The sequence below is a fragment of the Pseudochaenichthys georgianus genome, chromosome 14, assembly GCF_902827115.2.
Source record: "Pseudochaenichthys georgianus chromosome 14, fPseGeo1.2, whole genome shotgun sequence".
Classification (NCBI taxonomy): Eukaryota; Metazoa; Chordata; class Actinopteri; order Perciformes; family Channichthyidae; genus Pseudochaenichthys; species Pseudochaenichthys georgianus.
In genome coordinates, this window is record NC_047516.1 from 39,614,865 (window position 1) to 39,637,204 (window position 22,340).

The 22,340-nt window shown below is 44.1% G+C and overlaps 1 protein-coding gene across 3 annotated transcripts in view; it reads right to left on the reverse strand.

The window, feature by feature from the left end:
* dlg2 (discs, large homolog 2 (Drosophila)) overlaps positions 1–22,340 on the reverse strand; it is a 407,394-nt gene that overhangs the window by 63,256 nt on the left and 321,798 nt on the right. For all 3 annotated transcript variants that reach the window (XM_034098934.2, XM_034098932.1, XM_034098935.1), the window contains 3 exons: positions 16,701–16,754; positions 15,750–15,800; positions 12,299–12,423 (listed from right to left, as the gene is read on the reverse strand). In XM_034098934.2, the coding sequence (XP_033954825.1) occupies positions 12,299–12,423; positions 15,750–15,800; positions 16,701–16,754 (230 nt within the window). The remainder of the gene's footprint in view (positions 1–12,298; positions 12,424–15,749; positions 15,801–16,700; positions 16,755–22,340) is intronic.

A 22,340-nucleotide genomic window follows, 5' to 3' on the forward strand; every position in this document is an offset into this window, starting at 1 on the left:
TCTCCAGTGAAACACAAAAGGCTGGCGTAAAATGTAGCAGGCTAAAATCTTTAAAATGGTATGTTCACTGTCCTCTGGTTCTAGCAGACTGACATCATTCTAATAGTACCGTAACATTAAGGTGGAACCCCTGGAGTATGTTGTTATGTTGTTGATAGAGAATTATAGGTCGACCAAAACTCTTGTTGCTTGAAAAGCTCTACATTATGAGAAAACTCTGAAGTCAGCTCATATTGGTAAATATCATTTATATTTAGAAATATAAAACTATAAATCTTGTGTGAATAAAATGCTGGGGTTATTGTCGATCTAGTCCGCCATACATCTTTCCTCTCCATAGCAACGGACTCCAGGAGGAACAGCACAAACACTTTTGTCCGTCCCTGTGCAGAGAGCCCAGTGTCTACACTCTAATGTTTTAGAAACCTGTCAGGCCTTCATCCTCACAGAGATTAGACTTCCCCTATATCCATAATGCATTAGTGCTGCTGCCCACCTAGGAGGGGACCATTAATTAGGCTAAGTTTGATTCATGCCTGGCCTGCTTCTTCTGCTTTTAGCAAGAGTTTGACGCTGTGCATGCAGCCTCTACACTCATTACATTACACATCCCTTGTTGAACGTTTTTATCCAGAGAGACTTACATTCAGTACAGTGAGCAATCCCCACAGGAGCAATTTAAGGTGAAGTGACAAAATGACGTGCTGACTGCAGTGGGGATGGAACCAGCGACCTCCCCTGATCCGAAGATCAACGCATTAACCCACTGAGCCACAGCCACACCCTCCCTACTCCTATACATACGCTCCTCTACACGAAGAATAGGACGATAAAACCCTCTTTAATGGTCACACATGCACAGAGCACACACAATGAAATGTGGTCTCTGCTTTTTACCCATCCTAGTACTAGGAGTAGTACTGGTAGTACTACCAGCTATTGTACAGCGCCCGGGGAGCAATGGGGAGTGGGGTGTAGAGGAGCCTTGCTCAAGGGCACCACCACAAGGCCCAGGAGGTGAACTGGGAGCTCTCCAAGTACAAGTCCACACACAATATTTTAAGTCTGTTCGGGGACTTGAACCGACGACCCTACGGCTCCAAGTCCTATACTCCTCTACACTCCTATACACAGGGGTGCACATAACTGGTACGCAGGTATATATATATTTCGTCTACACGTGTTTCTTGTAAACACAAAGCACTCAATGGAGTAAACTACTAGACATGTCCAAAAAACTAAATACATTAAGCCGCCGTGGCGGCGCCAGAGATTTTCTTTTGGAGGTGCTGTGGGGTAGCTTGACGTATTCAAACATTTAGGGTTTCCCATTAATGTACCGGGCTACAGTGGAATTTTGTAATGCAACACTCCCCACACGCACACAGTATACGCATTGTACTCTTACAATGAAGGCTCGATAATCAGCTCACGGCATATAGGTATAGCAGAGGTAAAGTGCTATTTTTTACAAGTGGGGGGCAGACCTCACCTCCTCTAGGGGGGTCCGGGGGCATGCTCCCCCGGGAAGATTTTTATTTAAATATTGAAGTTAAATGCATCAATCTGGTGCACTTTGAGAGCAACATGAAGAGATCTATGGATACATCTCCCAACACCAGTGTAAAGGCCCTGACACACCATGCCGATTTCGGCCGTCGATAGATGTCTGGCCGTCGATGAGTGTCCTGTCGTCCTACTCAGATTGGTGTGTCCGTCGTGTCTTTTCGGCCGTGCCGATTCACCTTGTTGAATCGGCAGCGACTACGGCTGCAACTGACAGTTATGTATGTACATTTTAATTTTTTCTTAACGCTGTGTGATTAAAAGAATAAACACAAATAGCAAGATTCGTATACGGCCCGGGGGCCCACCCCTGATCTAAACACTCAGAGTCCTTTAGCTCACCTGAGCCTCTCAGTCTGACAGGAGAGGACTCTCCTCCACCTTGTTGTGGAAACAGCTCCTTATATCTGTTAGTGCAGGCAGCTAGCTAACCAGATGCTAACAACACAAAATGGCACCGGTGCGCTCTCTCTCGCTCGCTCAATCACACTAAATGCGCATGTGCCACACACACACACACACACACACACACACACACACACACACACACACACACACACACACACACACACACACACACACACACACACACACACACACACACACACACACACACACACACACACACACACACACACACACACACGAATTGAATGAAATATAGAGACCCAGAAGTACTTGTACTGTACTGTGGCATATTATTTTGTAACTAGAAAATGCAATTCCTGAAGAAATTGCTAGTGGGAATGCGTTATGCTGAAAAGCTGACGCTAAACTGCTAAGCTGAAATGTAATGTGTAAGAAGAAAGTGAAGAATTTAGATTGAAATGATAAATGAACACTGGGGGCTTGAATGTGTGATGAGAGAAGAAAATAAAGTAAAAAGGCTTGGAAAAGCAGCAGAATATTTGAACTGCAAACTTCTGAACTAACTTGATGGAGAATGATCTGTCGCCATGGCAACGGCATTTGATGAAACCCTATAATACGCTTAGATGCGTTGATGGCTGCATCGTTACCAAACCTGTGAAGTCTTGGGCTGTTTGGAGCAGTTTCACTGAAGTTATGAGAAAACCGTGTTCTATTACATTACTCTCTCTCTTCTCTTGATCTTCGTCATATGATGATGACACCCCATACTTGACGTAGCTGTTGAGGGCAGGACCTTTAACCTCTATCTGAAGTCTGCTGCTCTGAGCATGTCAGCTGGAGCGATGACATCATCGTGTTCCGTTACACAGGTGTTTATATTTGAGCTAACGAGCTCTGTAGAGATCAAAGGTTTCCATTGTTCTGAATGAGAGATAAACCTCTTACATGTGCACGTTTTGTGGAAGAACCGTAACAGATATCTGTGACATTTCAAAACGTGAAGCATGTCAAGGAAGTTGAGTATCTGAAGTGTAATTTTTGTGTAGTTTAGGGTTAATAATGTGGCCTTTTTGGCAGTTTAACTAAAGCTGTGCGGCTGCTGCCGTGAGGAAATATCTGCCTGAAATTACAATGGGGTTTAATGGAGGAATGTTGAACGTTTTTGTCACTTCATGCCCTCAAGAGGCATTTTGTTGAATTATATTTGCTTAATTATTTGTCATTTTTCAAGCTACGAGATGTTTTCCTACGTTTGTCATGATACATTATGTCTCAGGAATTAGGGTTTGGGAATTATGGCAGTTTTAAAAAAATATATGAAGGCAAATGTCAAGATGTTCTACCCTCTAGCTGTGACATCACGCACTCTAGGTAATGTTAACATCTGAAGAAAACCTCTATAACAAGGTCTGAACAATGTTTAATATCTCTAAAAGTAAGAATCAAATTTAAAAGTTGTTTAACACGAATAATGTCAGAAAGATGTGTAAAGTTTTTTCAAATGATGAATTTCACAAAAAAAAAAAAGAAGACACATTTATTGGGGGTGCTTAGGGGGTGCTATGGCTATCATAGGGGGAGCTGCAGCACCCACTAGCAGCAACCGCCCCGCCTATGTTAAGCAGGTACGTTGGCGTTTCGCTACCTTCAAAAAAACTTCTGATTTTCAATGACTGATTGAACTGCGTGCTAGCCGAGCCGCGCAGGCCATAACCGACAGACTGGTGAAGCTTTTCCAGGAGGCAGAGCAGAGGCTTAGATCACTGGACGACAGAGTTGGTCGCCGTGTGCACAGACGGGGTTGCTGTTAACGTCGGTATGAACAACAGAATTGTACCAAAACTACGTCAACTGGCTGCGGAGGGAGACTCCCCTGTGCACACTCTGTACCCCTCGCACACACTGGAGAACTGCGACAAATCAGCTGATCACAACGTTCACGCTCTGCGGTCAAGCTGCTGCAGTTTGATTAACAACAAGGTGGAGCAAAACCAAACACACAGTTGCACACGTACTCAGGGTGTTAATGGAAGAGTTACTCAGATCTTGTTCTTGAGTAAAAGTAGAAGTACTCAGATCTTGTTCTTGAGTAAAAGTAGAAGTACTCAGATCTTGTTCTTGAGTAAAAGTAGAAGTATCAGAGTGTAGGAATACTCTGTTACAGTAAAAGTCCTGCATTCAAAATGTTCCTCAAGTGAAAGTAGAAAAGTATTCTCATCAAAATATAGTGAAAGTAGTGACAGTAAAAGTAGTCGTTGTGCAGATTGGTCCATTTCAGAATAATATATATGATATTTTTTATAATGATTGATCATGAAAGTGTTCTCAAAGCTGGTGAAGGTGCAGCTAGTCTGAAGTACTTTGTAGACTGCAGGGTAGCTGGTGGATTTACTCCAGGTGGAACTAAAGTCTGATTCAACACTTGGTTATATTTCACATCATTCATCCAGATCTGTGAAGTAACTAAAGGTATTAAATACATGTAGTGGAGTAAAAGTACACCATGTACCTCTGAACTGTAGAGGAGTAGAAGTACACAGTAGCAGTGGCGTTTATATATGTACAAAAGTGGTGGGGCACAACAAACTTAGATGTCTATATATAAGCTTCTGCAGAGAGGTTCATGGCTGCTGAGGCTCTGACTCTTCAGGTTTACAAATATTATATTTTGACCTAAATCAAAATATAATATTATTTTCAAAAGCTTTTTTTGTCTGATGCTTCAATTAATTTTAAACAGACAGTTCAACAAAAGGATACCCAAAACATGTAATTGTATCATTTAAATATTGAATTGTTCTCTCTTAGTAAGATCCCATTTTCAATAAAATTGCAGTCTTACCTTGACATGAAGATGAAGGCCATTTGCCTATCCTTCTGGACACAAATCTCTATTACTTTTTTGTAAAAGTCCTCCTTATCTTCTTGTAGTTTCAAAAGTCTATCATAAATCTAATCTAATCAATAGATTTATGATTCGAAAATGATAAAAGTAGGGTAGACATGTGGATATTATCCGGCTGAACAAAACGTGCATTTATCTCTAACAGGTTTGTTTCCCACAGATCTTATTTGGAGCTATTTTCTAAAATCCTATGGAGAAATCTCGTTGCTTTTTTGTCGAGGGAAGTCATGCGCAGCTTACTTCCTGGTTTTAGGACGCGTCGCTGCAGCTCTCTCGTCTCCTCTTCACACACCACACTTTTCGCGGCACACGTACTTACAGCCAATCAGCTCTGAATGATGTGAGATGACGTATGTGGGGATGGCAGCTCTATGCCCCTATGGTCATTGTTTTTTTGCCACACACATTAAATAGGACAATACTCTGAGCATGCGCAGTGTAGTTTTTGCAGTCACCGTTCACTTAGACAGTGAGAGGGAGGGGCAGGATCGGGCTTTGTCCCACATGGCTCTAAACAGCTCAACAGGCACACACTGTAGACACTGTAGACACTGTAGACAAAGTATCTCACAATGTTACTTACGTATAGTACTTGAATAAGTGTTATTAGTTACTTCCCAGATCTGAAATCAGATATCACTTAGAGTCATTTGATCCTTCAACTTGGCCTCAGGAAATGCACAGTTTTGGCAACGTTTTTGAGAAAGCAAATGGGAGGCTTCAACGGGGACAGGGCGGTGCCTCTGCAGCATCTTCAAGGTTCAAGGTTCTTTATTGTCAAACTAACATAGCTGCAGAGTCATTATGTCGTTGAAAATCTTAGGTCACAGGCTTCTCCAACAATGCAACAAAGTAATACAGATAAGCAGACAATATTAAAATATACTATATTAAAAGTAATAGAAAAAGAAAAATAGTTTTAAAAAAGTGAGAAAAAAAGTGGAATAGTGCAATACGAGTCTATATACAAGTTATTGGAATGATATTAGATACATAATTACTAAGTACTAGCAGATGAATGCTATGAAATTGTTTCAGCAGTTCAGTTGTTTAACAGTCTTATTGCCTGCGGGATGAAGCTGTCTCTGAATCTACCATGCAAGAAGTGTAAATAGAGGACAGTGAAGGAGACACTGAGGAGGACAGTGAGGAAGACTGCACTTATAACACCACGCTTCGTGTGGGGTGAGTACCACACGCTGTCTCCTGGTACTCATCTGAGTAACTCAATAAGAAAGTTATGTGCACCCGTGCCTATACATACGCTCCTGTGTGTGTGTCCAGAATCCATTACAGGGCAACGCTCTGATCCTGCTCCAGCTACAGGACGTCCTGCAGAGTGTTATGATCACTGTTAAGATCGCGGAAAAGGTAGGACCCAAATGCAGACTACAAAAAACGGAAAAAGGTTTAGAAACCAAAAGCGAGCTTTATTTAAAAGCTGATAACAAAAACATGGCATGAATCAAAACGGTGGCACAGGAAAAACAATAACACAAAAACTGACCGTGAGAACATGGAAGAAGACCGGAGAGAAAAACATGAAGCGTCAGACAGGGGAACACAGGAAGAGACGAGACTGAATACAGGGAGGGGTAATCAAGAGACGAGAAACAGCCGGGCAGGGAGGAGAAACACGAGGGCCACAGGTGAACACAATCAGACAATCAGACACACCTGGGGCCTGTTCTACGAAGCCGGTTCAACCTAACCTGGATATGTTGGAGTTAGCCGGTTGGCCTGATCCAAAACATACGCGCTCTCGCTAAGCGGTCCTACCACGCGGGTCATCAAGTGGATCACTCAAGCCAGCCGTGTCCTATCTAGTTAGGTGCGCGTTCACATGAAAGGGGTGGTATTTTGAGCATTCGACCAATCACAAACATGGAGAAGCGTACTGACAGCGCAGCGTCATACTTCCTGAATGAAAAGTGAACTTTAATATTAGACATATGAAGAAGTTAAACTTTAAACATCCATGACTTAAACACTTGATCAGGATCAAAGCCACAGAGCTGCACCTGCAAGGTGAACACAGCTGGAACAGAACAAGTGTTTGAATGCGTACATTAACAGGTTTATGATATCACTGCCCCGTCTAACACACCATCTGACTTTCATTACATTTGACTCGAGTGTTTCGTCAACTTAATGTGTTGCTTAAAATAATACTTCTGCATCCAGTCTGTGACGCTGTGAGTGCTGCACGGCCAGACACGGCTCAGCTGACTCAGATCAGGAGATATATGATACATTATGAAGTGATATGCCGCGGACTGTACTTAATGTACTCTGATCCGGTTACTTATGTTGTGGCCGATATTTAAGTAAGCTTTCTTAACGCTAATGTTCTAATAGTCAGATTGCTCTGAAGATGGAGGTGATATTCTATTAATGTTCACGTTCACACAGTCGGTGATTTTTGTCGGCCGTCTTTCCTGCGACGGCAGCTTTTCTGTATTTCCTTTCTCCTGTAATATGACTTGATCGCTTTAAACTCCGCACACTGAGCTCTGATTGGTCAGCAGGCAGTGCTTTCACTGAGTTGAGCTCTTAGCCTGCAACCTAACCTGGTCCCGACCAGGTTAGCCGCTAAGCATAAGTTACCATGGAGATCTAGCCTGCTAAAAAGAGAACCAGCTTCGTAGTACCGGAAATCCCAGAAGTTATACGATACGATAATACGATATGATATTACTTTATTTGTCAGATCAAGTCTGAAATGTGACTTGCATCACAGCAGCTCCATGTCCAACATCAACAGACAAATATCCAGACACGATACATGAAACACAAACAACAAACATTTAACATAACAGCACAATCAGTGAGAGAAAAGCGTGCATCTGATCTGGGATCAGCTCTGTGTTCTCTGAGAGGACTGACTGATGCTCAAAGGATGCTTCAGTCTGACCTTATTGAATGGTGGGACCCTGTGTCTCCGATCAGACGGTAGCAGTTCATACTCTCTGTTCAGAGCATGCTTTGGGTCAGAGAGGATGTGGTTGGACAGCCTCACTGGGCTGTTATGATGAGTCATAGCGTCTCTGGCAGGTGGACCAACAGTCTTTGAGCAGATGTTTAACAGGTGGAGCCGTTTTGATTTGAAAGCTGCTGACACACAGTTGTACCAGGTAGTTCTGCAGTACTGCAGAATGGACAAGATCACAGACGTAACGAACAACAGAAGAGTTTCTCTGCTCGCCCCAAAAGACCTGAGACGGTGGAGCAAATCAATTCTTTGTTTTGTCCTTTTGCTCAGATATTCAATGTGATCCTTCCATGACAGCAGATGGGCAATCCTTACACCCAAGTATGCTTGGTTTCATCTGGATGGATGACCATGGGGACTTTATGGGAGTCAGATGGAGCCCAAAACAACAACAAGAGCATTGCTGTCAGTCCACTCAGCACCTGATGCACAGCCTGTCGGTGCAGCTCAGGGTCGCCTGTGTGACTGAGCAGAGATATCATTCAGTATCATCGGAGCACTTCATGATGACTTGGTTTGGTGTGTTGGTACGACAATCAGTGTAGAGAGTACAGAGCACAGCGGAACTCACGCAGCCCTGGGGGGGGGGGGCTGTGATGGCAGATGACAGGGTTTTGTTAACCTTCACAAGTTGCTCTCTACTAGTGAGGAAAGCAGCGTACCAGTAAATCAGGTATGGATTTACTTCCATTTTGGCCATTTCTGACCCCAAGATGTCCGCTTGTGTTGTGTTGCTGCTGAAGAGAAGTCTAGGAAGAGGGCTCTTGCTCGTGTTGCGTCTATCTGAATGTTTAGTGATGTGAACCAGAGTGGCCACAGCGTCTTCCGTACCGCACCCTTGCTTATAGGCACATTGGTAGGATCCAGTTTGTCTTGAGTTGAACTGATAAGAAATCGGAGCAGAATTATTTCTAGTGATTTCATAATCCCTGAGGTGAGGGCTACTGGTCTGCAGTCCTCATGCAGTCCTCATGGGCAGCGGTTTGATGTGTGAAGCGTCCCATGGCAGAGGGATGTGTCAATGGAAGCCTGAAAGAGGCGTGGCCTCACTGGAGCCAGCTCAGTAGCAACGCTTCTCAGCAGGAAGCCGCTGCACCCATCTGGCCCAGCCGCTTTCTTGGTGTTGGTGCACTGAAATGTTTTTCTGACCTCTTCGACACTGATGGTCATTTTGTCAGAGGAAGCAGGTATTATGGTTTCCAGCATTTCAGTGCACTTTGCAGAATTATCCAGTGACTCAAAACGAGTAAAGAGCGTGTTTAGTTCGTTAGTCGGTCACAAGAGTTTTAGCTGAGGATGACATTCCTGTCATGGTTTCCATGGTGTCCCACACCTTTTGGGGTTTTTGGCTTTAAAAGCATTTTCCAAAAGCTCTGTGTGCCAGTTTTGATTCCCTCAATTTGACTTCCAGTTCTTTCTCTGTCTGTTTAAGTGCTCCATAGTCTTTGTTTTTGAAAGCTATTTTCTTGGTATTTATAACGATTTTAATGTCCTTAGTCACATAAGATTTATTATTTGGATAGATTTGTATTTCTTTAGTGGGAACAACTAGTTCTACACAGAAGTTAATATAGTCATTGGTAACAGTAGTTATTTCATCCAGTGAACCTTCCTGAAAAATGTCCCAATCTGTCCAATCAGAACAGGCTTTCAACTGTTCCCTACTTTCATTTGTCCATGTCCTTATTACTTTCTTTTCCGGTTGACTTCTCTTCAGTTTGGTCTTATACAGGCCCGGACTGGCCATCGGGAGGACCGGGAGATATAAGGAGCTTTTTCAACAACAAGGTGGGGGAGAGTCCTCTCCTGTCAGACTGAGAGACTGATAACTACAGCTCAGGTGAGGTAAAGGACTCTCTGAGTGTTTAGATAGTTAACTTAGTCTAAGTTATCTCTGTGGGTCTCAAACGGTTTGGTCACCATTTATGTAAACACATATTTCCATTTGAGGGGGGAGTGATTAGTAAAATATGCATGAATAATAAAAATAAAATGTTAACTAGGTGAAAAAAGGTAAGATAAACTTGTTGAGAGCTAAAACTAGTCTTTGCTACTGCCTCAAATAGGAGCAGGAGGGAGAAGAGGGAGACAGGTGAGGCTGGTTCAGGAGCACAGACACACTCACAACTATAAATGAACCAAAAACAAATAAATAAACAAGTTTCAATGTTTTTTCATATTGGATATGGTATGTTATTGGTTATGGCCATGTTTTTATGATTATTTAAATGTATACAGTTCTGTTTCATGTGGGTGTAGTCTCTTTATTTCCCCCTCAAAGTGCACCAGATTGATGCATTTAAGTCCAACATTTAAAAACAAATCTTACCGGGGGAGCATGCCCCCGGACCCCCCTATAGGATTTGAGGTTCACCTCCACTTAAAATATGTTCACATAGGTTCCTAAATTGATTTGCACATTTTTAAAAATAGTAACCCATGTCCATATGTTTATTTTTGGGTAGTAGATTTAGAGGGCTATCACTATGGGCAGCAACGCTGTAAAAATTGACAAATAAATCCAGCAAAATGGCACAAAAAACTGGTAGTAGCCTGGCTGGGTGTATAATTCCCGGCCTGACTTATTGTCCCAGTCCGGCCCTGTCCGACTCTGTTGCTGAGAAGCTGATACGTTGTTTCATTACCTCACGCCTGGACTATTGTAATGGACTCCTGTCCGGGGTTCCCAGCAAAACCCTGAACAGGCTCCAGTACATCCAGAACTCAGCTACCAGGGTTCTCACACGCACCAAGCCCTGGCAGCACATCACCCCCACTCTCTTCAACCTCCACTGGCTCCCGGTCAAGTCCTGCATCACCTACAAACTCCTCCTCGTCACCTACAAGTCCCTCCATGCCCTCTCCCCTCAGTACCTCACAGATCTCCTCCACCCATACATCCCGTCCTGCACCCTTCCATCCTCAGACTCCGGCCTGCTCTCCATTCCCCATTCACGCCTTCGGGGACCGTGCCTTCAGTGTCGCTGCCCCCAACCTCTTGAACTCCTTCCCTGCAGAAATCCCCAACGCCCCTTCTCTCAACATCTTCAAATCAACCCTTAAAACTCATCTGTTCAACATCGTCTTCCAACAATAACTCAATCTCCCCCCCACTTACACTTCCATTTCTGCCCCCTGTTTTATGTTTATGTTTTTATGTTTTATGTCTTGTCCTCGTATGTTTCTTTGTAAAGCGACTTTGAGGTTATGAAAGGCGCTATATAAATTCAAGTTATTATTATTATTACACTTCAAAATGCCATGGGACACCAACCAAAACAAGATACTGCTGTCTAATATCTCAGATATTTTTACAGATGATCCAGTGATGAAGGAGTAGTAGGGGCAGGGAACGCAGTAGGGGTGTAACGGTATCCGTCTTCGTCCCGTACCGTCACGGTTCGGCACATGCAGTCACACGACGAATACGCCTTTTTTTTTACGAGTGGGAAAAAAGTCTGTCCTTCAGGGCAGTATCCATTACACTATTTATAATCCAGGGGGCGGTATTGCGCCTAAAAGCTGTTTGTCAGCCGCCCTTAAACAACAAATGAAGAACAAGAAGAAACACAACAACAAAACGAACAAAATACAAGAAGAAGAAAAGTTAGTATGGTGAGTTCAGATAACACACAGGAGCTAGAACCCACCTGCTTCTTTTAAATCAGCTGTGTGGGAACATTTCGGGTTCCCTGTGGACTACAATAACGATGAGGTGTGCGAGTGGTGGATCGGAAGAGGACGGTGTGTCGGCGTTGTTCGATAGCGGTGCGGTATGCTAATGGTAACACACGCCAAACATGCTAAATCATATCAGAAGGCATCACCCAGATTTGCCAATCACCGGAGCCCGGCAAAAGACAACAGCAGTTCAACAGCTGATCCCCGCTGTTTTTAATAAGCCAAGAGACATGAAAGCCGAGTGACCAAAATACATAACGGAAGCTTTTGGCATATGCGCTCTTGAAACACTTTCTTATTATTTATGATGTAATATTTTCAAGACATTCTTTTTAGTTTTACAGCTTGATGAAACCTTTTTGTTTGACATCAGCCATTATAGATAATATGGCCATCTGAGTGTGTGTGGTACTGTTTGTGGTTTGTTTTTAACTGTTTATTAATACAGTTAATTATTCAAAATGTCAGAGTTCCTTATTTTTAAACTGAAACTTGCACTACTGTTCAAAATAAATAACAAACCTGGAATTATGCATTTGGGACTTTTTTTTTGCTTTTTCTTGTTGTACCGAACCGTGACCTCCAAACTGAGGTACGAACCGAACCGTGACTTCTGTGAACCCTTACACCCCTAGTACACAGTGATATATCCAGTCCACAGTGCTGAGAGATGATCTCTAAGTCATCCTGTTACAAGTTTCTGCAGTGCTTTATTTTCCTGTTCGGCTCCAGACATTTCTTTGGGTATCCCTTATTAAAAAGCTGTGTGGAAGATGACTGACCTGAGGCGTCCATCCTCTGCTGCAGCTCCCCCCGGGATGATCTTAGTGATGAAGATGCCGGGGTCGTCGCCGATGTGGGGGTTATCTGTCCCTCCGGCAATGCTGAAGCCCAACCCAGAGTTACCCTACGCCATGGAGAGAGAGCATCAGTGAGCACAGAGAGAGGGCCTGAACACATGACTCTGCTGCTGTTCTAATGTCACTAGAGAAACATCCTTAACACTATGTGAGTGCTGATGCAAGTGTCTGGACACGGTTTGCATTAGCTATGCAATCTTTACTTCGATGCTTTTATATAGCAGTGGTTCCCAAGCTTTTGTGTAGGACAGCTGTCATGTCAAGTGTTTCATTTGAGCCAATTTTACAATATGTTAAAATAATATAAAATATATAAATAATAAAAAGCTTACTTTAGCTGTTAGTTTACTGGCTGTTGAAAATAAATACATCCTACATGTAGATATCAGCACAACACCAATGTTTCTATCTTTTGTGTTAACTTTCTCCCTCGACACTAATATTTTTGATGCATTTTGTTTCTAGTTTTGAATTCATTCATTTGTATTTTTTCAGATCCGCTGAGCTCCTCCACAATCCTTCCACATATGCCTTGGCAACTTGATATTTACCCCCTGGTGAACGAGTACCATAGAGAATCACTGACCCACAGATGAAAGACATGTTGTGCACTATTTGATGGCACTGTGTGAAAAATAACCTTGCAAGCATCCTCATTGCCTTCAAGGTATTAACTTTATAGACCTAAGTGTTGACTTTCATTTCTGTTGGAAATCAGTCAAATGTCTTTAAAGTCCATGACACTTTGACACATCTCAGTATGCTCTCAGTATGATTACAAAGTGTTCAGATTACCATTACAACATTCTGCCCGTTCTCCTGAGTTAACCTGGCTATTACTATCAAATATTATATTTATTTGTGAGCAGTATCACACCCGGTCTTTCAGAGTAGGGGTTGCAGTTTGTTGGCTATACAGATCAAATCCTGTGGCCGTGCTGCCTCAAACACTGAATTAAAAATGTTGTTGTGCTCACCGAGGCGACCACTTGAGAGGACCAGACATAGGCTTGTAAACCATGTTCAAACGATGTCATGATCTTAGAAATGAATTCATGATGTTTACCAAAAAAGCTATTTCAGGTCAGTAGCTGTGTGTATCTGGTATTCAACCCGGTATCACGGCAAGACGTGAACATGTGACGATTTACCATGCTGGGAGACATGAAGATGTCACAATTTCGTCCCTTCAAACATGACAGTTACACGGTATTGTTAACCCATGTTAACCAGTGGAGAAATACCCGGAAATGCCAAGCAAATGCTACCCAGAGGGTCGGTTGTTATTGTCAATATTAATGATTTATATTTTAATAGTCACATTCGATTACGCCGATTTTCTTGTTGCCCCAGCTGGTCGACACCACTTTTAGCAGAAACAAAGGCTAAATTAATGTATTAAATCGATGTTAATCCATGCCTGTGGATGTGGAATTAACAACGTGACGTTGTGCGATTGCGTTGCCAGGCAACAGCTTAGGTTCATGTTAATTTACAAACTCTTCAACTACAACCGTAGTTATATTTAAAAACATGTTAGAAGGCCTCACAACATACTTTAATGTACATTTAAATGTGAAGGAATGTGTGTATAACAAAATACACCCGTCAAACGAAACTGGAAACGGACAAGATCCTCAGCTCGATGATTGGATGGTTTAGCCGCAATGCACACTGGGATTTGGTGTTTATGTGATGTGAAATCTGAAAACATTTTTTTTAAATAAAATAATACTTTATTCCGAGTGTACTTGCTTTTCTCTTTGAAAGTCATCACATAACGGCATTGTAATACACGGTTCGGCTGCATTACATATTACATATCTGCCGTAGTTCTCTATTTATAGAGCCCTGCTGAGAAGACTTCTAGACAAACAGAAATAACTGCCCCAAAACTGAATATGTGACGGGGATCATAAATATATCAGCCATTAAACAACATCTTACATTTCTTTTCACACAATACGTCTCCTTGCAGTATCAACACTAATTCGGCTGACTTTTACATTTGATCCAATCGGTAGATAGGCTGTATTTACACCATAATGGTGCAAAGCTGATAGAAAGGGACACCTGGTGGTTAAAGCACGTTATTGATTTGTATTATTTGTATTATTAGATATAATAGGAGGATGTGCAAAACAGACAAACTAATAAGGCTTAATTTAAACATTAAAGAATACTTTAGGGATGAAAATCTTGAAATCTTGAAAGGGATGTGCAAAATAGCCATTATATACAGTCTTTAGGGGGCGGTGGTGGCGAAGTCGATAGGGACTTGGCTTGGCAACTGGAAGGTCATTAGTTCAAGTCCCAGCAAGACCAAGTACTACCGAGGTGTCCCTGAGCAAGGCACCGTTCCCTACACTGCTCCCTGGGCGCCGTTCAAAATGGCAGCACACTGCTCCTAACACTAGGATGGGTCAAATGCAGAGAAACAATTTCCCCACGGGGGATTAATAAAGTATATCAATATCAATTAATTAACTATTGGTAGAAAATAACGAGTAATGAATATACTTTATAGGGATCCTATTAATATCTAATAATACAAATAATGAAATTCAATAACGTGCTTTAACCACTAAGTGTCCCTTTCTATCAGCTGTGCACCGGTATGGTGTAAATACAGCTTATCTACCAATTGGATCAAATATAAAAATCAGCCGAATTAGTGTTGATACTGCAAGGAGAAGTATTGTGTGAAAATAAATTGCTGATATATTTATGATCCACGTCACGTTTACAGTTTTGGCAGTAGTTCCTCATGTTTGTCTAGAAGTCTTCTCAGCAGGGCTCTATAAATAGAGAACTACGGCAGATATGTAATATTTAATGCAGCCGAACTGTGTATTACAATGCTGTTACAGTATGTGATGACTTTCAAAGAGACAAGCAAGCAAACTCGGAATAAAGTATTATTTTATTTTTAAAAAATGTTTTCAGATTTCACATCGCATAAACACCAAATCCCAGCGTGCATTGCAGCTAAACCATCCAATCATCGAGCTGAGGATCTTGCCTATGACTATTACAAAATAAATCAATATTATATTAATATTGACAATAACAACCGACCCTCGGGGTAGCATTTGCTTGGCATTTCCGGGTATTTCTCCACTGGTTAACATGGGTTAACAATACCGTGTAACTGTCACGTTTGAAGGGACGAAATCGTGACATCTTCACCTCTCCCAGCATGGTAAATCGTCACATGTTCACGTCTTGCCGTGATACCGGGTTGCTGGTATTATATGCTTTCTAATCCCATAATGCATGAATACATACATCGTTCAAATCCCCTCTAATTAACCACACTATGCATTTTATTTTGAAGCCTGTAGGAGAGCACTAGATACTGTAAGACACTCACCCGCTCTAGAGTGATTTCCTCAAATTCATATTCAATTTCTGTTCCATTGACCTGAGGAACAGAAAACAATACAAGACATTCAAATATGACTTTAATATGAAAATACATGCCAGTGATGCTTAATAAATACAGGATGATGTAAAATATGTGAAAATCATAAAGGCCAACTTTGCATACTTTAGTGGAAAATAGTGTTTTCCAGGGCCGCTGGTACTTACTGGGCTCAGAGGGGCCACTTCAAGGGGAACCATTTAATGTGCTGGTAATCAACATCAGGCTTTTCTGCAACGTGGAGGCTAGCTAGATCTCATGGTGAATCTCACTGAGGTGATTCAGCTTGCCACTATGCATCAAAAGAAAGACAGTCTGAGGCAGATGCTCCTGTTCTCCTTTCTTCATCTTTAGCCATCTTCTCTACCTTCATCTACCTTATCTTTCTTCATCTTTACCTTTAACATATTAGTTTAATTTAACTATATTTATTTGTTGTTCTTTTCTTTTCACTATCTCTGTAAAGCAACTTTGAGCACCTGTAAAAGCGCTAACAAAATAAATGTATTATTATTGCAGACTGTGACTATTTTATCATGACGACAACATACAATCTTGAATCCCAATTTGTTCTCGGTCAAGCTTCTGTGCTGCACTTTACCTTCAATTCTGATTCTGATTCTGAATGATGTATTTATTTTTGTGTAACACTCACAACATGTGAGGGCTAAAGGTCTTGAGAAAGTATTGTGCTGGTCATTTTCATGACAAACATCAATAATTCAGCACTGAACCCTAATTTGTTACTTTGAGGAGTTACTGTCTCAACTCAAACACAGCAATAGATGTTATTTGAATGTACTACTTCTCCAGTGTGCCTCAATCTACTGGAAGTATTCATAGACCTACTGAAAAACAGTAATAGGTGCATTAAAAAAAGACAGAGGGATTGAAACTCACGTAAGGAGCAGACTCCAAAGTGTCTGTGTTGACGATGATCGGGGCAGGGCTGGCCTGTGAGAGACAGAGAGAGAAGGGGAAGGGGGGGACTCAGGATTAGTGATCGGGCCCACCACTGTCCTACTTTCCATAAATGTATCCAGGGGACAAGTTTGTGGATGTCTGTATCATCAACAATTCAAACAGACTTCCATTTGCTGAATGGCAGCAGAAACACTCTCCTCTCAAACACTCAGTTATTATATCTGAGAAGGTTTACCAGAAGAGAGGGAGGGGAAAGTGGACGCACTGCGTTTCCTTTGAGCAGATTTACAAATAGCACAGACACCCTGACATGTTGATAGCAGCATGTATGATTCATTCAGGACAGTGGCTTGTGTTGAGATGTGCCATGAATGCCTGCCAAATCTAAAAGTTCACATTAAAACGACACCAATGGTAAGACTTTCAAAACCTATTCAACTAACAGCTTCTCAGGCTGATGACGTGGTTCCTCCATGTCTTTATGGCTCTGCAGCTGCTATTGTACATTGTAAATGTGACCTCCAGTCAGGTAATACTATTGCAGTCATAAATTGTGCAGTATGAAATAAAACCAATGTCACAGTGCTCTCAGAATGCTTTCTTCTAATGGTCTGTTGAAAATGAGCAGATGGTTAAAGGCAGGACTCCAAACAGACGGAACATCCCGACAGCAGATAGTTCACAGTGCGGAAAAAATAAGCTGAGGTAGGGGATACGGGCAAGATGAGCCAAGTGTTACATGTTATCCTCTAGTCTAGGTAATGAAAAATGAGATAGAAGTCAAATGACAACAACCTTTACTTCAGGATGTCTTGTCAATCAAAATGATAATAATGCATCCATCACAAAGGGACATGCAAATATAACTTTTCTCTTAACGTCTTTGTAGGAGCCATATGTTCAAATGTATAGTTTGATATATTTGTATATTATAATCCTTTGTTGATAGTGTTATTAATTATATCATTTATTTGAACCAGCCGTGTGGAATTGACGGCATAGACGACTGCAGCTGTATTGTGATTACGAGACGTTATAGCCGACGGCAGCTGCTGGTGATTGTGAGTGAGAAGCAGAAAGAAGCACAGAGCAACATAGTGTTTTGACCTGTGAAAATATGTGTTTGTATTTGATACCTTTTGTTTTAAGTAAAGTGTCAAACAAACTTTCCTGAGACATATTTTGTCAGAGTAAAGCTTACTGCTACCTGTACACTCCACCATCGTTCCTGTCCCCAAAAAGACAAAAATCACCAGCCTCAACGACTACCGCCCAGTAGCACTCACCTCCATCATCATGAAGTGCTTTGAGCGGTTAGTCAAAACCTTCCTCACCTCCTCCCTCCCTGACTCTCTGGACCCCCTGCAGTTTGCCTACAGAGCCAACAGGTCCACAGACGACGCCATAGCCCTCACCATCCACACTGCCCTCTCACACCTGGACCAGAGGAACACATGTGTGACAATGCTGTTCATTGATTACAGTTCAGCCTTCAATACCATTGTGCCCTCCAAGCTGGTCATCAAGCTCAGAGACCTCGGGCTCAACAGCGCCCTCTGTGACTGGATCCTGAACTTCCTGACGAGCAGACCCCAGGCAGTGCGGGTGGGAAACATCACATCCTCCACCCTGACCCTCAACACCGGAGCTCCTCAAGGCTGCGTGCTCAGCCCTCTCCTCTACTCCCTGTTCACACACGACTGCGTGGCCATACACAGCTCCAACACCATCGTGAAGTTTGCTGACGACACGACCGTCATCGGCTAGATCACAGAAGGCGACGAGACGCGGTACAGAGAGGAGGTCGAAAACCTGACATCTTGGTGCCAGGATAACAACCTCCATCTCAACGTCAGCAAAACAAAGGAGCTGATTGTGGATTACAGGAAGCAGCAGAGAGAGGGACACGCCCCCATCGCCATCAATGGGACTACGGTGGAGAGAGTCAGCAGCTTCAGGTTCCTCTGTGTTCACATCACTGAGGACCTGACATGGACTCTTCACACCACCACCATCACCAAATCTTCCTCCGCAGGCTGAGGAGGTTCAACATGGACTCCAGGATACTCTGCTACTTCTACAGGTGACCATAGAGAGTATCCTGCCTGGCTGCATCGCTGCCTGGTACAGCAGCTGCACTGCCCTCAATCGTAAGGCTTTACAGAGGGTGGTGAAAACTGCACAGAACATCACCAGGACGGAGCTGCCATTCATGGAGGACCTATACTCCCAGCGGCTCAGGAAGAAAGCCCTCAGGATTATAAAAGACCCCCATCACCCCAGCCACAAACTGTTCAGTGTGCTGCCTGGCAGGCGGTACCGCAGCATCCGGACAAAAACCACCAGATTCAGAGACAGTTTCATCCCACAGGCCATAAGACTGTTAAACACCTGAACTGTTGAAACAACATCCATCACATTCATCTGCTACTTAGAAATTATTTATCTAATATATCATTCCAATAGCTTGCATATAGACTCTTATTTCACTTTTTTAAAACTATTTTTCTTTTTGTATTTACTTTTTAATATTTACTTGCACCATACTTTTCTCCGCGACTCGACCACGGATAAGCGGGAGAAGATGGATGGACTATATTTTTCTGTTTTTCTGTATTATTGTGTTGCACTGTTGGAGAAGATTTTCATCGACATAACTACTCTGTAGCTATGTTCGTATGACAAATAAAGAACCTTGAATCGAATTTTGGATTAGACGGAACTACATTTGTCAAAAAACTACGCTCTGGAGAAGCTGAGCTATGAAGGAGAGATTGCAGTGACGGCGTTGCATGAAAGGTGAAGATAAAAGGCTCGGTTGAGACCGACGCAGACCTGCGCTATTGCGACCTCCGTCTTACAAGTGCGTTGCATGATGGTTAGTCATTTTGTCAGACTTGCTCTGGAGGCTCGACTACATGAGACGTTGAAATCTCGCGGGACAAAGACGCCGGTAACCTTGAGAGCGAGGCGGAGCAGTTTCTCTCCACGAGCTGCAGAAGCGAACAAAATGCTTTATGGGAAACGACTCGCTGGTAGCTCGAGCTGATCGCTCATGCTGATCGCTCATTGGTGGTTACATCTCTCACAGGCTCCGCCCTCTACTGGACTCTATGGGTACTACCTTATCATGCAAGCATTCACCTACTGAGATTTCTATAGACGTAGCCGGCTCCGGGGCGGGCCTACCTGAATGCGTGCGCATCTCACTTCCGTATAAAAGGAGGCCTCGCCTCCTGACCACCATCCTTTACTCTTCAGCGAGCGGAGGTGATAGCTTAGCACTGAGTCCGAGACGTATTTTTTGAGAGAAAGGAAGAAAGAGAAAGAAAGATAGCGGGCGCCGATTCCCACCACCTCTGCTTCGAGTGTTTGGGGGACCAGGATATGGCCGAGGCGGTGCCATTTCACGTTCGCCATTCCTTCCGAGTCCGGCGTCCATGGAAGTCCACCGCCCAGGGCTGTACTCTCCCTGGATGATGATGTGTGGGCTACTCGATCATTGCTAGAGATGCCCCCGCCTCACCAGGTCAGAGCGATTATTGGGCTTATTATTCTAATAAGAATGACGTTGATCTGTATCCAAATCTGAGTGTCTTTTGTTTCCACAAATGCTACACTTACACACAATGTTAACCGTACAAATTCCCCATTCGCTGCCCCAGCTGTAGCTCCTGTAAAGGAGGTGGCTAGTGGGCATGCGCAGATGAGAGGGGTGAACCGCAGGGAGTGCTATCTAAAGGAGAGCGCTATGCGGGTACAGGGACATTATGGCCGGCGTATTGCTGTCAGAGAACACACTGCATGGTTGGTGGTTCAATGCCGCAGTCACACACAACGTCCCCGTCATTTAGGTATCTCCATTTGGCGAGAGTGGCTTTTGCACGTCCAACACCAGATCTTATTCTGTTTAGGCATTTCCCCACTGCGTAGTTGGTGTCTGCTCCAGGGGGCAGTGCCTCGCTCGCCTTTAGCTCCATTGTTGTTGCTGATGGGAGGTTGTCAAGTCTTTCTTCCCACGAGTGACTTTTTAACTGCTTATGCTCGGTGTTCCGAGGGGTGGGACGCTCTTCAGGAAACTTTTCCTGGAAGAGGTATTTTTCCATAGTGGTAAAGGCTGCATTATGGCGGCGCCCGCACTCACACAAGAGCGCGTGGCGGTGCGTTCAGGGACCTCAGTAGAACACACTACGCCTATAAAGACTCCGATTAAATGCTGTTTACCGTAGTGGTAAAAACAGCATTATGGTGGAACGTGCGGCGGTGCGTTCAGGGACCTGAGTAAATAATCGGCCCTTTCTGTGTCGACCCTCCATGGGCAAATCTTCCCTTCATGGGGAGTTTTGCGGCAGAACGGGTCACCAGAGAGTATCACAGCTTCATAGCTGCGGCCCCACAACTGAGGGCTTTCCATTAACACAATGTTATGGGGAATGGAAACTTTGTGTACTAACAAAGTGGATGGACAGGATGCTGAAACGGGGCTATTCACTCCAGTTTTGCAGCGTCTGAAAAAAGAGCACCCCCATACCTCACCAACGGGCGTGGTAGTTGGGAGTGGTGCTCGATGCAGGCGCGCTGCGCGCCACCCTGTCAGGGAGCAGAAGTGCGTCCCTTCTCCAGGCGGTGCACAGGCTGCGACAGGGGGCGACAGTGACAGCTTTAACTGTCATGCAGACTTTGAGTTTCATTACGGCTGCTCACATTGTGGTCCCGCAGGGGTTACTGCATATGCGCCGCCTGCAGACGTGGTTCTCCAGCCTGCGTTTGGATCCCAAGAGGGACAAACAGCGGCTGGTGACCATCCCCCCCTCAGTGGAGGGCAACCTCCGGTTCTGGGGATCTCCCGGGCGCCTCTGGAGGGGGTCTCCACTGGGACGGGTAACCTCCTACATCACAGTGTTCACGGGAACAGGATGGGGAGGGACCTGCCTGAAGAGGGCTATAGGTGGGCGCTGGTCTCTAACAGAAACACGACACAGCAACCTCCTAGAGCTACGGGCGGTAGTGTTAGTCCTCCAGCATTTCATGCCCCTAATTCAGGGAGGCATGTAATGGTCAGGAGCGACAACAGCGCCACAGTGGCTTATATCAACAGGCAAGGCGGATACCGCTCCGCCACCTTGTTGGCCACAGCGGAGAGGCTGTGGTTATGGGCTTCAGAGGTAGTGTTATCTCTGAGAGCCCTCCATATCCCGGGACTGGAGAACAGGGGGGCCGACCTCATGTTGAGGGGCAGCCCCCTGCCAGGCGAATGGACTCTTCACCCAGAGGTGGTGAAGCAGATCTGGGCCCAGTTCGGGAGAGCGGAAGTGGATCTGTTCGCCAGCCGGCGCAACAGCCACTGTGCCCTGTGGTTCTCCATGGCCCTGGGCGACGACCCGCCTTTGGGGGTGGACGCGTTTGCACACGGGCCAAGGAAGCTGCTCTACGCCTTTTCACCGCTGCCTCGAGAACGTCTGGCAGTCATTCTGGTAGCGCCGGATCGCGTCGGGGCTCCGTGGTACTCAGAGATGACACTAATGACAGTGGGCCAGCCCTGGGCGATTCCCCAGTTCTGGGGGGGCGATGTCTCAAGAGCCAGGTGCAATCGGGGCGTTACCCACTCTGGGCCGT